The sequence below is a fragment of the Trichechus manatus genome, unplaced genomic scaffold (genome assembly GCF_000243295.1).
Source record: "Trichechus manatus latirostris isolate Lorelei unplaced genomic scaffold, TriManLat1.0 scaffold00024, whole genome shotgun sequence".
NCBI lineage: Eukaryota > Metazoa > Chordata > Mammalia > Sirenia > Trichechidae > Trichechus > Trichechus manatus.
In genome coordinates this window covers 13,836,335-13,849,987 of record NW_004443960.1, presented here as the reverse complement: position 1 = coordinate 13,849,987, position 13,653 = coordinate 13,836,335, and the positions used below count along the sequence as shown (strand labels likewise).

Here is a 13,653-nt window from a genome sequence, read left to right as displayed (position 1 = left end):
AGACATCATACTTGCTAAATTATGTCCAAACCATTTTTTCAGAAAGCCTTTTTTTGTAAAGTACATAGAAGGATTACATAGTAAAACTTTTGAAAGCTGAAACTTGTTTAAGGCAGAAACCTGAGAAGGAAAACTCAAGTATTTTGCACTGAAACGAGCCGTAGGTGGAAAACTTGCAAGACCCGGAAAGACATGGTGGTGCCGTCAAGTTCCGGCTCTCACAGGTTTCATTGTACTATGATATCCTTACGTGGCTATGTAAAACTAATGTTTATCATTCTCAAAGCCAGTAAGAAGTAAAATAAGGAAGTAAGGAATAAACGGAGAACAATCGAATGTTTGACTGAAGGCATTTTGTTCCCAAATTAGAAAAATCCAGAGGATTCTCCAGAAAAATAGTTACGTGTGTGTTTAGTTCTTCTGCATAACTGTAATTGAATCTTATGTTTGGTAGTCTTGGTAATATTTGATAAGTTTAAAAGAATGTGTTGGTCATTTGTGTAAATGTGCTGGAGGGTTCTGTAAATAGACATTTTTCTTTGTTTTGTAAATCCTTTCGCTGTGAGTTGGAGTTGACTTGATGGCAACTGGTTTTTTTTTTTTTTTTCCCCTGAAAAAAAGCATCCACATTTTTCATAGTATACTGGGTAATACTGCTGGTGGTTTTGTGAATCATACATCCAAGTTTTATTGCTTGCTTAGATACTAAATTGCCTCGAGTCTGAGACTTTCTTTTTCTTGAGGAGTTGGCCCTGAAGAAGGAATCATCTTGTCCCTTAGGTGCCAAGCTTTGCATCAGGGAAATTTTCTTCTTCTTCTTTTTTTTTTTTTTACTTTTGTTATTGTTAAAAATGTACACAGCAGAACATGCACCAATTCAGCAATTTCTGATGTACAATTTGGTAACATTGATTTCATTTCTTCAAGTTACGCAACCATTCTCGCCCCCCTTTTCGAAGTTGTTCCTCCGCCATTAACATAAACTCACTGCTCCCTAAGGTTCTTATCTAACCTTTCAAGTTGCTTTTGTCAATTCGATCCCACACAATGCTCAAGGCAGACATTCTTTACTAGTTTAGCTAAACTATTGTTTGGTTTAAAGAAGACTTCAGGGAATATTTTTGGTTTAAAGGTTAAAGATTATCTTAGCACAGTAGTTTCAGGGGTTCATCCAGCTTCCGTGGCATTTGCAGAAAAGTTGCAAAACTAGAGAGTTTCCTCACCCAGTTCCCCCAGTGTTGACATCTTATAGCAATAGGACAAACGTCAGAACCAAGGAATTAGCCTTGGTACAATATTATAAAGTAAACTGAAGACCTTATTTGGATTTCACCGTTTTTTTCCATTAACTCCTTTTTCTGTCCACATGTCTATCCAGGATCCCATGTTGCATTTAGTTGTTATTTCTCCTTAGTCTCCTGCAGTCTGTAGCAATCTTTCCTTGTTTTTAATAACCGTGAGACTTTTGAAGAGTATCAGCAGTTATTTTGTTCCCTCAGTTTGGGTTTGTCTGATGTTTTCTCATGATTGGACTAAAGATCGGCATTTTTCGCAATAATAACACAGAAGGAAATGATGGTTCATCAGGATGACCTTTTTCACTTAAGGTGGTTTCTTAAGGGTTTCTCCTCTGTAAAGTTACCGTCTTTCCTTTGTAGTTAATAAATATCTTGAGAAATACTTTGAGACTATTCAAATCAAGTTTTTTCTCAAGGTTTGGTCCACTAATATTAGCATCCACCAGAGGATCTTGCCTGCAGGAATTATTACTTAGCTGCTCTGATGTTGAGTTTGTATTACCGTCTTTCCTTCCATGTTTGTTACTTGTAAGGAATTCTGTAAAAAACTGTCTCTTCTTCCCTGTTTATGTAATCAATTATTTACGTATGTCAGTACGGACTAAGGCATATTTATTTTATTTTATGGATTATAATCCAGTATTTTCATGTTTAAGGAGCCCTGGTGGCTCAGTGGTTAAAGTGCTCGGCTGCCAACCAAAAGGTTGGTGGTTTGAACCCGCCAGCTGCTCTGTGGGAGAAAGATGTGCAGTCTGCTTCTGTAAAGATGACAGCCTTGTAAACCCTGTGAGGCAGTTCTACTCTGCTCTGTAGGGTCTCTATGAGGTGGAATCGACTTGACAGCACACAACAATATTTTCATGTTTGTTTTGTTGCTCAGATTGTTCCAGCTTTGGCCATTGGAGCACCTTCAAGTTGGCTTCTGTGTCTTTTGAACGAGCCCCATCCTTTTTTGATCGCTTCCTTACTTTCTGGTATCACAAGATATTTCAGGTTCAGTTTATATTTTCCCTACCCTACCCTTGGAATAGCTACTTTTCCAGGGAGCCTGGTTCCTTTTATTGGAGAATGGTGTTTAGAAATCAAGATCTGGGCATGAGATTACTACTGGGGTATCATTGCTTCTAGGCCCTCTCATGGGACGGAGCTAGGAAATACTTGTATGTATACCCATAAAAGAAGCCCGTTCATGCAGTAGTTAAGTGCTTGGCTGCTAACGGAAAGGTTGGTGGTTTGAACCCACCAGCAGCTCCATGAGAGAAAGACCTGGCAATCTGCTCCCATAAAGATTACAGGCTTGGAAACCCTATGGGGCAGTTCTACTCTATCTTACAGGGTCGCTGTGAGTCGGAATCGACTTGACACCAACAGCTTTGGTTTTTGGTTTACACCAATGCATGTACACACAAATTTATATTTCTAAACCTATCTATATAGATGTTAAAAGCCAAGAGTTTATACCGATGCCTTAGATTCCAGTCCAGCAGTACCGGGTTTATTTTTAGCCTACTCCCTTTCCTTATTTGTAACTGGTTCTTCTTATCTGCGCTGTATGTGTTTATTTAAGTCTGGTATACACTTGGAAAGCAGTTGGTTAGAAGTGCCTTTACTGACTAGATTACAGCAGTTACGTACTCTTCTTTTAGACTTTAGCCTAAGTATCCAGTCAAGATGCTATTTTCCAAGCTAGTTCTTTTCTTCCCAACCTCATTCAGTGTGGTTATCTTAATGCATTTATAATGCAGTTACCAGAAAACCAAACCCGTTGCTGTTGAGTCGATTCTGACTCGTAGTGACCCTATAGGACAGAGTAGAACTGCCTCATAGGGTTTCTGAGGCTGTAAATCTTTACGGAAGCAGACTACCGCATCTTTCTCCTGCAGAGCAGCTGCTGGGGTCAAACCACCAACGTTTTGTTTGGCAGCCGAGCACTGTAACGACTGTGCCACCAGCACTCCACATAATGCAGTTAGGCTCATTTATTAGTGTTTCTATTCTATTTTGAGTCCCCCCCCCAACATCTTTACTATAGTTTCAGCCAGTATTTTGTCATTGTATAGATACTCAGAATGCACACAAATACTGGGCCAAAATATAGCTTGTCTGCTAGATTTGGGAATATATCTTTTGTGTAGAATTATTTATTTCAATTAATATGCTTAGCCCTGAGTCTAGCAATGATACTACCAGCGTCATTGGGACATGGGAAAAAGCTCCACTGTAGTGGCCTGGTGCTTTCTGTTAAAAATGGTGATACCTGGCTAGATAAATCTAGGAGGACGTTCTATTATAATTTTTATTAAAATGGAGTAACATGTTGCACACACGTTGTACTTCAGTTAGTTGAAAAGCAATGAATTTTGTTGGAAATGTTATTTAAGAACACGTGCCATTAATTTTGACACAGATGATGTAGGAGATGAAAGTTCATTCCGTTTAATACGATTAAGGTACTGATTGTTTTTTACCTTTTAGTGCTGCTATGAATGTGTCTTTTAAAGATAAGTGAGTTGTTTTAAAGAATACAGTCCTGAAATACATAGTTGGAGTTCATTTACAAATTATTTGACAGTTCAAGGGAACCATGTTTTCAGATTTTACCTTTTTAATTTGAGGTCTTCAATCTAAATTTTAAGTACCTCTGATTCTTGAGGATGGCAGGATGAATGAAAATCATTTGGAGATTTTACTTTTGCATTCCAGTTTTAACTTCCCCACACTGAAGAGGAATGAAACCAGCTCAAATTTATTTGTTTATATACATTTGTAATTTTTTTTTTAAAATCTGGAAAAGCAGGTCTAGTCTGGAATATTCTTGGAACGTGAAGCATACATTTCTTTCTCAGACCCTACGATAATTTTCCACCTAGAAGTCTTTTTTTCTAACGTTGACTTTCTTTAGGGGAAACTTGTTATTGGACACAACATGCTCTTGGATGTCATGCACACGGTTCATCAGTTCTACTGCCCGCTGCCTGCGGTAAGTGACTCGTCAGCCTGCTTTTAGATGGAGAAAGGTGCTGTTGCCTCGGGTGCGGTGCAGCATGTCCCAGAGAGAATCATACGCGTTTAGTTGTACATTTTTGAGGAGATGGACATACAAGCTATTTTTAGAGATCTTCAGTCATCTGCCATTGCCTGTGGTTTGCTCAGTTAGTCCTGGGCAGGGGTTCCTAGGCCACCGGTGTGGTCTTCAAGTTCAGTACTGCTAAAATTAGACCTACAGGGCATTGAAGGTAAGTGGTATTTGAAGTCAGCTGAACTGGATCAGGTCCTACAAAATTCTTGATGTTTACCTCCTGCTGGTGGCCTCCCTTTGATCCTCTGGTGACCTCACTAGCGTTTTTTCAGCCTTTGAGCCAAGTTTTCTCAGTGCACTGCAGTGCTGGCTTCTTCTGCTCCTCAGAAGAGCTGCCCTTCCAGCCCTCCTCTCCCGCCCCTGACTGTGGGCGTGGCCTCTTCACACTTGCTCTCTGTCACTCTGCCCTCTGTTCTTTTCTTTTCTCTCTTTCTTTTATTTTTTCTGTTCCTTAGTGATCTTGCCCAGTTTCATAACTTTAGCTGTACACACCAACATTTTTATCTCCAGCCGTGACTTCTTCCAGGATCTGGGTCCACATTTCATGCTGGACTACAGACATCTCCACCTGGGTAACCTTCAGCTTACAAGTGTTGCTTAGAATTTACACATCTCAAATGAGATGTAAAGTTTACAGTACCTCTCCTTTCGTTCTTACTGTCTCAAACCAGTTCTTCCTCCTGATCCCATTGCTGTAAATGATACCCCATCACAACACTATTTTTGTCAGTTTTGACTCTTCCAGTCTCCTCCAAATCCAGTCAGTTACAAAATCCTGACAGTTTTATCTCCATGCTTTATCTCACATCTGGATTCTTTTCATTTCTATTGCAGGTACCCTTATTTCTTATCTAGAGTTTAGCAAACTCAAGGCAGGATTCCCTGTCTCCTATCTTTCCCACACCCCATCCTTTAAACCAGAGGTTGGTAAACTTTTCCTGTAAAGGACCAGATAGTAAAATATTTAGGCTTTGAAGATAGTACAGACTCTGTCACAACTCTAAATTCTGCCACTGTAGCCTGAATGCTGCCCTGGAATACATAAACAAATGGGTGTGGCTGTGTTTCAATAAAACTTTATTTTGAAAAAAAAGGACAGCAGGCCAGTCTTGGCCTGCAGGGCTGTAGGTTGCCAGCCCCCGCTTTAAACTCCCCCAAGATTAATCTTTTGTTACTTCTGGATTGAAAGATAGCTATTTTAGAGTTCAGTTTCTTTTATACATTTACAAACCCTCACTCCACATTTCTTGTGTCACATTGTTCCCTCGACATCTTGATGACTGTCCTTTGCAGAAGTACAGTGTAGCCCAGCCGAGAGTATAGTGGGTCTGTTGCTTCACTTGTCCAGTTTATACTACCACTTGTCACTGCCTTTCATGACAACTCTATCGCCCTCTGAGACTCAGAGATTCATGATTGTGAGTCTCAAAACAATGCTGTGGGTGTGAATTTGCATTTTGAAAATCTATAGAGCTAATGTTTAGTTCAAGGAGCCCTAGTGGCACAACAGTTAAGCGCTTGGCTGCTAACCGGAAGGTTGACTGTTTGAACCCACCCAGCAGTTCCAAGGGAGAAAGACCTGGCGATCTGCTCCCATAAAGATTACAGCCAAGAAAACCCTATGGGGAGATTCTGCACTGTCATATGGGGTCACTGTGAGTTGAAAATCGACTCGGCACCCAACGACAATGGTTATTTCAGACCAGATTGGCCAAAGTAGACCAAAGTAGCAGCTCCTCTTATGATCTTTTGACCCTTAAAGCAATGAGGTTATCAGTAAGGACAGAGGAAAACATAACACTCTGCTTATAAGTGTTTTGAACACCAAACAGATCTTGGCGCATAGGAGGCATTGAATTAAATATCTGTTTAACAAGTGAATGTCTTCCAACTGTGCAATTTTTTTAATCTTCTGATGCAGGGCTCTGTTCACATCGCTTACTGTGCTCAAAATTCTAAAATAGCCCCACATTCTTCGTTTTTCTACAAGGTTGACTCTCTTTAGCCTGGCGTCTCAGGCTTCCCATGATCTGGCCCAACCTTCTTGTATGGTCTAGCCACTTGTTCCTCTCCTTACTTCCAGCCAGACTGGCTCGTTTGTTGCCTGAGAAGTGCTCCCGTGTTTTTGCATGTCTGTGATTTTGGTATATAATTTCTTCCAACTTGAATTTTCTGTAGCCTTTCTTAATGTTTGCTGTACACAATTTTATCTATCCACGGTCCAGCTTACTTTTTCTCCATGAAGTTGTTCCTGCCTGCTGCGTTGCCCAAGTGTTGATCTTTCCTTTCTCTGAACTTCCACAGAACTTTGTACCTTTTATGGTACATAAATTTTGTCTTGTATTATACAGCTTGACCCCTTTCTCCTTCTAAGCAATTAGCTCCTTGGACGAGGAAAGTAGCCTTTTTATTGTTTGTGTAGAGAGCCTAGCATAACACTTTATACATACATAAGCACTTAATGAGTGTTCACTTGAATGAAGCTAGTCTAGTCTAGCCTAGTCTAGTCTAGTCTAGTGTAATCTAGTCGAAGGAGCACGTAAGATTTGTTGCAGTGTAGGCGGTGCGTTAGGATACATAGTATCGTTTCTTGCTTTACTATTAAGGATGCATGAGGAAGTTAACTTTTCTATATTCTGTCATTGTCAGAGGGAGACAATGGTTTTCTTCCATTTACCTTTGGGAGAAGTGCTGAGAATAAATGAGGAAACCTATTTAAAGTGATAGAACGTTTACGTATGCAGGTACCAGATCTTGCATTTAAAAGTATGCTAAATCCGTTGCCATGGGGTCAGTTCCAACTGTGGAGACACCACACGTATCAGAGTAGAACCGTTCTCCACAGTGTCTGTGACCTTTCAGAAGGAGTGACCTTTCAGAAGGAGATCAACAGGACTGTCTTTTAAGGCTCTTCTGGGTGGGTTTGAACCACCAACTTTTTGGTTAGCAGCCAAGTGCTGAACTATTTGAGCCACCAGGGACTCCTAAAAATTGTGCTAAAGAATCTGTATTGTGGAGCTGCCTTTTAGGGGAGAGTCTCTTCGTAGAGTCTTCTTGGTAATTCCCTGCGACCTTTTAGAAGGCATTGAACTCTGCTATATGCTGGCCCTGGAAATAGCCATAATTGTAATTTTTTCTTGCTTGTGAAGCTTTGTAGTGGTATAGAGGTCAAACAGTTCACTGCATTTTTGTTTGACTTAGCATCAGAACCACTTGTTCGTGCATTGTCCATTGATTTAATGATAGCCATTGAAAAGCTGGTGGATTTTTCAGGCTAGCTAAATACATTCTGTATTTACAGGCTTGAAAAGCTAATTGGAAGTGGCAGTTTCCTATGAAGCATGAACAACGTTGAAGAGAAGTGTAGTTACAAAGGGTCAGGAGTGTGACTACTCAGTCTAGCATGGCGATTATGTATGTAAATGAGTTAATTCAAAATCAGAGCCTTCTCAATTCAACTCTAGACTTCCTGATCAAAATAAACTCGGGAAATGAATTGTCTGATTTGGGCACTTGCTATTAGTGCCACTTTAGCAATTTTCTGAGTCATTAAAGCAGGAATCATACGTGTATTAGGAGGTCTGTGTTTTAGTGGCCATTTTAACTAACATTTCAAAGGAGTTCCCAGTAAAAGTGTAACCTAGTTTTCAGTACGTCCATCTCCTCCGTAAATCATTTAATTTAAATAACTATGCTAGACTTACTGTTGCCATGAATTTCTGTAATAGAGCACAACCTGTTTACTGTTACTGGAAGTTTTTTGGATACATTACAAGCCTCTCAAATATGTAGTTATCTCTCTGCAGTAGAAACGTATTTTTCCTTCCTATGTTTTTGTTACGGAGCCCTGGTGATGGCAGTGGTTAAGCACTCCGCTGCTAACTGGAAGGTCAGTGGTTTGAACCCACTAGCCACCCCACGGGAGAAGGCTGTGGCAGTCTGCTTCCATAAAGATTACAGACTCGGAAACCCTGTGGAGCAGTTCTGCTCTGTCCTGTATGGTCGCTATGAGTCGGAATCAGCTCGACCACAGTGGGTTTTTTATGTTGTTGTTAGTTGTTGTCGAGTCAGTTCCGACTGATAGTGACCCCGTGTACAGCAGAATGAGACGCTGCCAGTCCTTCGCCATCTTCACAGTCATGGCTGTGTTTGAGCCCATTGTTGTAGTCACTGTTAGTCCATCTTGTTGAGGTCTTCCTCTGCTTTGCTGACCTTCTACTTCACCAAGCATGATGTCCTTCTCCAGGGACTGGTCCCTCCTGATAACATGTCCAAAATATGTGAGACGAAGTCTCGCTACCCTCAGTTCTAAGGAGCATTCTGGCTGTATTTCTTCTCTCCTATATCAACCATAAAATGTTTAAATTTGTCTGTCTGGGTTATGCAGATGTTAGTTATCAGGTGACATGGCTCCCAACCGGTGAGTAAATTGGGCAGATTTTTAAAAGTCCATGGTCATCAGAAATGGCTTTTGCAGTTAGCTCAAAGGGCCTGCGTGAGGTATCCTGGTTTGGGAAGAGAACTGTGGAACCTGAGCTGCATCGTACGTGTTTAATAGTGAGTGTGATAGTGACGTCATAACAAGTCACGCTCTTGTGTTTTTAGGACTTAAATGAGTTTAAGGAGATGACAACATGTGTCTTCCCCAGGTAAGCTTTCTTTGAGGTTTTGTCTTTCATTTAAACAGTGAGTGTGACACACATAACACAGACAGTAGTTTATAAAAGTCCTTAAATCGTAGATAGAACCATATACGCTGGGAAGTGATTTAAAAGCTCCACCTTTGTAAAGGTGTGTTTCTGTAATTTATGATTGGTTTTCTGATCTTTTTAAAAATCAGAATTTTAGCTGAGAGTGAAAGTAGGTAGTGACTGCTTTTTTCCTTTCCCGCATCTTGACGCGTGATGAACTGGTGAGGTTCCCTTGCGAGATGGCACTTGTGTTGTATGTGGGATGTACCTTGTAAATATTGAAGTGTCCCATTGAGAATGTTCTCCAGTTAGTCAAGAGCGGTCTCCCTAGAAATTTTGTTCTGTATCTTAAGTCAGTGCCTTTACTTTTTAGTGTTTTCCACAGATAAGATTGCGTGCTACTGCTGATGGGTCAGATCTCGTGTCAGCCGTGTGGCACCTATAGAGCAAGACTCTGCATTTAAGGACCCATTTGAGGACAGGCATGGTCATGGAGCAGTTGCTTTTTTAGCTCAGCTGTTTTTGTCCTGTTATCTACAGTGTTCACATTTATGGGAAAAGCAACAGTTTTCACATTATTCTTATTTTTCAGTCTTTCTGATCTCTGAAGCAGAGTAGTCAAAAACAATAACATCATGAAGCTACTGAAGGCAAAATTTGACCCTCCATAAGAATTTATATTGTACAAACCTGGGTAGTAGCAGTGGGTGGTAATAGGTTGGGAAAGTTGGACCTGCCACAGTATTTGAACCATGTAAAAATACGTGAGGGTGTTTGACTTGCCCCTGAGATTGATGGGCACTTGCCCTCTCAGAGTAAAGACAAGAATCTAGAACCTGTGCTTGGGGTGTGGTAGAGTGTGGACTCTCCTGCGGCCACCTGAGGAAGTCCTTGGTGATAGGACTGAGTCCCCAGCCCACTGGAGCAGGGATGCTAGTGCTGAGTTCACAGTGGTGAGTGCATTTACTTCCCTGTCCACTTTCAAGACAATAGGCTATTCATCTGAGTAAAATACAGTTTGAAAATAATGCATTTTGTTTACCTTATTAAAAATTCTTTTGGTTTTAGACTCTTGGATACTAAATTGATGGCCAGCACACAACCTTTTAAGGTATTTAAATTTGAACTGTCACTAGTAAGCTACGTTTTGAAGTTTTCTGAAATGCTACTAAGAGATTTGGAATTCTGGTCTATTTAGATGTCGCTTCAAATACATCAAAAGGGAAGAAATTGAGAAAATAAAAACAAAACAAATGAGCTATATCAAAACATGAATAGCGGTTGTCTTTGGGTGGTGGAAATATGCCCCCCCCTTCATTTCTTTGCATGTGAATTTCTACTATTAAAATCTGTTTTTGAATAGGTTATACAAGCACACAGTTTGTTTTCCTTATTTTATATATTTTGGGTATGTTTTTCTAATGAGAAGAAAGCCCAGGTATACGAAATGAATATTGGAACATCTGTAAAAACCTTTTTTCATTACGGCTGCTTTGCATATAGTGAAAATTAAACTTCCTGCTTCTCTGTGACATCTAATAAGCAACGACTCCCATGTTTCTTTAAAGAACACAAGGGGGCAGCACTAGACACATTTTTGTCCTGACGGTCAGTGAGTCTCTGTAATGATGTACGGTTGTACCGAGATGGTGAGGACTTACATTTCTCTGCTTTCCTGGTTCACAGGATATCATTAACAACACATCCCTTGCAGAATTGGAAAAGCGGTTAAAAGAGACACCTTTCAATCCTCCTAAAGTTGGTAAGACTACAGAATGACCCCAAAAACCCTTAAACTCTGTGATAATTATTGATGTGTTTTGTGCAGGAAAGATGAGCTTACTCTAGAGACTATATTGCGCATTTCTAGATTTTGGCCAAGATAACTTGCCCATGTCCTGGGGTGAATTGATGTTTTCTGAGGGTCTTCTAATGATTAAAGAGGGTCTTCTAATTCCGTATCCATTTTATGTTAACAGAGTTAGGTAGCTGTTTCATTGAGAAGTTTAGCAATGAAAGCTTCAGAGGTTTTATTTCCTAATGCTTGGAATTCTCCCAAAACTTGATGTGTCCTTTTTTTATGATGCTTGATCGAGCCCTGGTGGTGCAGTGGTTAAACACTCGCTTGCTAACCGAAAATCTGGCAGTTTGAATCCACCAGCCGCTCCACGGGAGAAGATGTGGCAGTCTGCTTCCGTAAAGATTACAGCCTTGGAAACCCTATAGGGCAGTTCTGCTCTGTCCTATAGGATCACTATGAATGGAGTGGATTTAAGGAAAGATAAAGAGTTGGTGATAAATTGGCAGGGGTAGAGTGAAAACATTTTGTGTCTGGGCCAAGTCCAAGAGCTGAGCTTACCTATGAAAGGAAGGAGAGTCCCCACCTTTTCCCCTGTAAACTGGTTTAGGAGTACAAACGGCAGCAGTGAGGAAAACCAGAAGTAGGCATAAATGTTTCTTGGAAATGGAGGCATTGTGTTCTGCAACATCTGGCCATGGCCTCTACCCAGGTATTAGGTGAGCCTTCCAAGTGCTGCTTCCTTGATCCATGTTAGCCTGATGGTGCTGTGGATACTGTAATAAGCATTCCATTAGCTCTAGCCTGAAAACTTAGACATTGATAGTAGAACTAATGGTTCAGAAATTGACAGTGGGAGATACTAGAGCAGCCAAGGTTATAGTTAATTGCTTCCCTTTTTAGGTAATATTCCAAGAAAAAGAATTAAGAAAAAAGGGAAAGAAACTTAGAACTTCTTTTTTATAACAATAAATGGAAAAATAATTGATTTTAGAAATAATACGTTTTAGCTGGTGGTAGATAGAGGATAGTACTTAGTTGGCTACCATGTTAAAAGACTGTTTGTTAAAAAAAACTTAAAGTCTAATATTTAATACTGATGGAGATCAAAGAGTTTTTGCTGAAAGAATATTTTATTGACGCAAAAACAGTTACAGTCTCTTCACCATTAATTTCCATTCATAATTTTGATTCTGTTGTAGTAACCTTCTTGACATTCATTTCTAGAATGATTCTAGGAAATAATTATTTATGAATTACAGTTTTATCCTATTACTTCTGTATAAAATTCTGGTATCTGGTACAGAATTTAGTCTAAAGTGGGTCACTCTTCTCAGGCTTTATCCTTTCAGCATATGTGTATGAGCAAGACAAAAGATAAGAACGTGACAGTATTATCTCACCTATGAAGTGGTTCCAAGTTCCAAGGGTAGCATCATAGCAAGTTCTGGTCCAGTTTTGGAGCTAACTGGTGCTGTCATCTTTAGATCTCTACGCTTGTAAACGTAGTCGAGGACAATATTGAATATGAGTCTTTGCTTTTTAAGAGGGTTACTTAGGGTGCTGATGGATGACAGTTACTGAGTGTTTTACCATGTGCTGGGCACTATGTCAGAGCTTTACTTATCTCATTTGATCCTCACAAGAACCTTGTGAGGGAGGTTTGATTATCATTTCCCTTTTAGGGCTGCAAAAGCAGAGGCTCAGTGGGGAGGTGAGTGGCCGGAGGTCACACAGCTAATACATGTGGGAGCAGAGACTCAAACTCAGGCATTGTGACTCCAGAGTCTGTGCTGTTAATCCTTACTCTGGAATACCTATTGAATCCCGATGTTACCATTATCTTTTTTTTGTTTTTTTTGGGTTTATTATGGATTGAATGTATAGCTCAATAATACTTTTATACAGCATTGTTTATTTTTGCCATTGCTTTCTTTATAAATATGGTAAGCTGTGGATCATTAAAGGATCCTGGTGGTGCAGTGGTTGAAGTGCTCAGCTGCTAACCAGAAGGTTGACGGTTTGACCCCACCAGCTGCTCCGTGAGAGGAAGATGTAGCAGTCTGCTTCCATGAAGATTTATGGAAACCTATGGGGCAGTTCTACTCTGTACTACAGGGTTGCTACGAGTCGTTAATTAACACAATGGCAGTGGATTTATTGCTCTTTCAAGCCTTTTGAAAGTCATTGGGAGACTCTATTATTATTATTGTTTCTTTTTTTAATTGTGGTTTAAGTGAAAGTTTACAGTTCAAGTCAGTTTCTCATACAAAAATTTATACACACATTGCTATATGACCCTAGCTGCTCTGCCTATAAAGTGACAGCACACTCCTCCTTTCCACCCCAGATTTCCTGTGTCCATTCAACTAGCTCATGTCCCTTTTTGCCTTCTCATCTCACCTCTGGACAGGAGCTGCCCATTTAGTCTCATGTATCTACTTGAGCTAAGAAGCACTATCTTCACAAGTATCATTTTATATCCTATAGTCCAGTCTAATCTTTGTCTGAAGAGTTGGCTTCAGGAATGGTTTCAGTTCTGGGCTAATGGAGAGTCCTGGGGCCGTGTCTTCTGGGGTCCCTCCAGTCTCAGTCAGACTGTTAATATTAAGTTTGGTCTTTTTACTAGAATTTGAGTTCTGCACCACACTTTTCTTCTCCTGCTCCATCAGGGACTCTCTGTTGTGTTCCCTGTCAGGGCAGTCATTGGTGGTAGCTGGGCACCATCTAGTTCTTCTGGCCTCAGGCTGATGGAGTCTCTGGTTTATGTGGCCCTTTCTGTCTCTT

The 13,653-nt window shown here is 40.3% G+C and overlaps 1 protein-coding gene across 3 annotated transcripts in view; it reads left to right on the top strand.

Moving 5' to 3' along the window:
- Positions 1-13,653, top strand: part of PARN (poly(A)-specific ribonuclease) — a 152,417-nt gene that overhangs the window by 21,223 nt on the left and 117,541 nt on the right. For all 3 annotated transcript variants that reach the window (XM_004373268.2, XM_023728477.1, XM_023728476.1), the window contains 4 exons: positions 4,201-4,278; positions 8,983-9,026; positions 10,137-10,179; positions 10,755-10,830. In XM_004373268.2, coding sequence (XP_004373325.1) covers positions 4,201-4,278; positions 8,983-9,026; positions 10,137-10,179; positions 10,755-10,830 — 241 coding nt within the window. The remainder of the gene's footprint in view (positions 1-4,200; positions 4,279-8,982; positions 9,027-10,136; positions 10,180-10,754; positions 10,831-13,653) is intronic.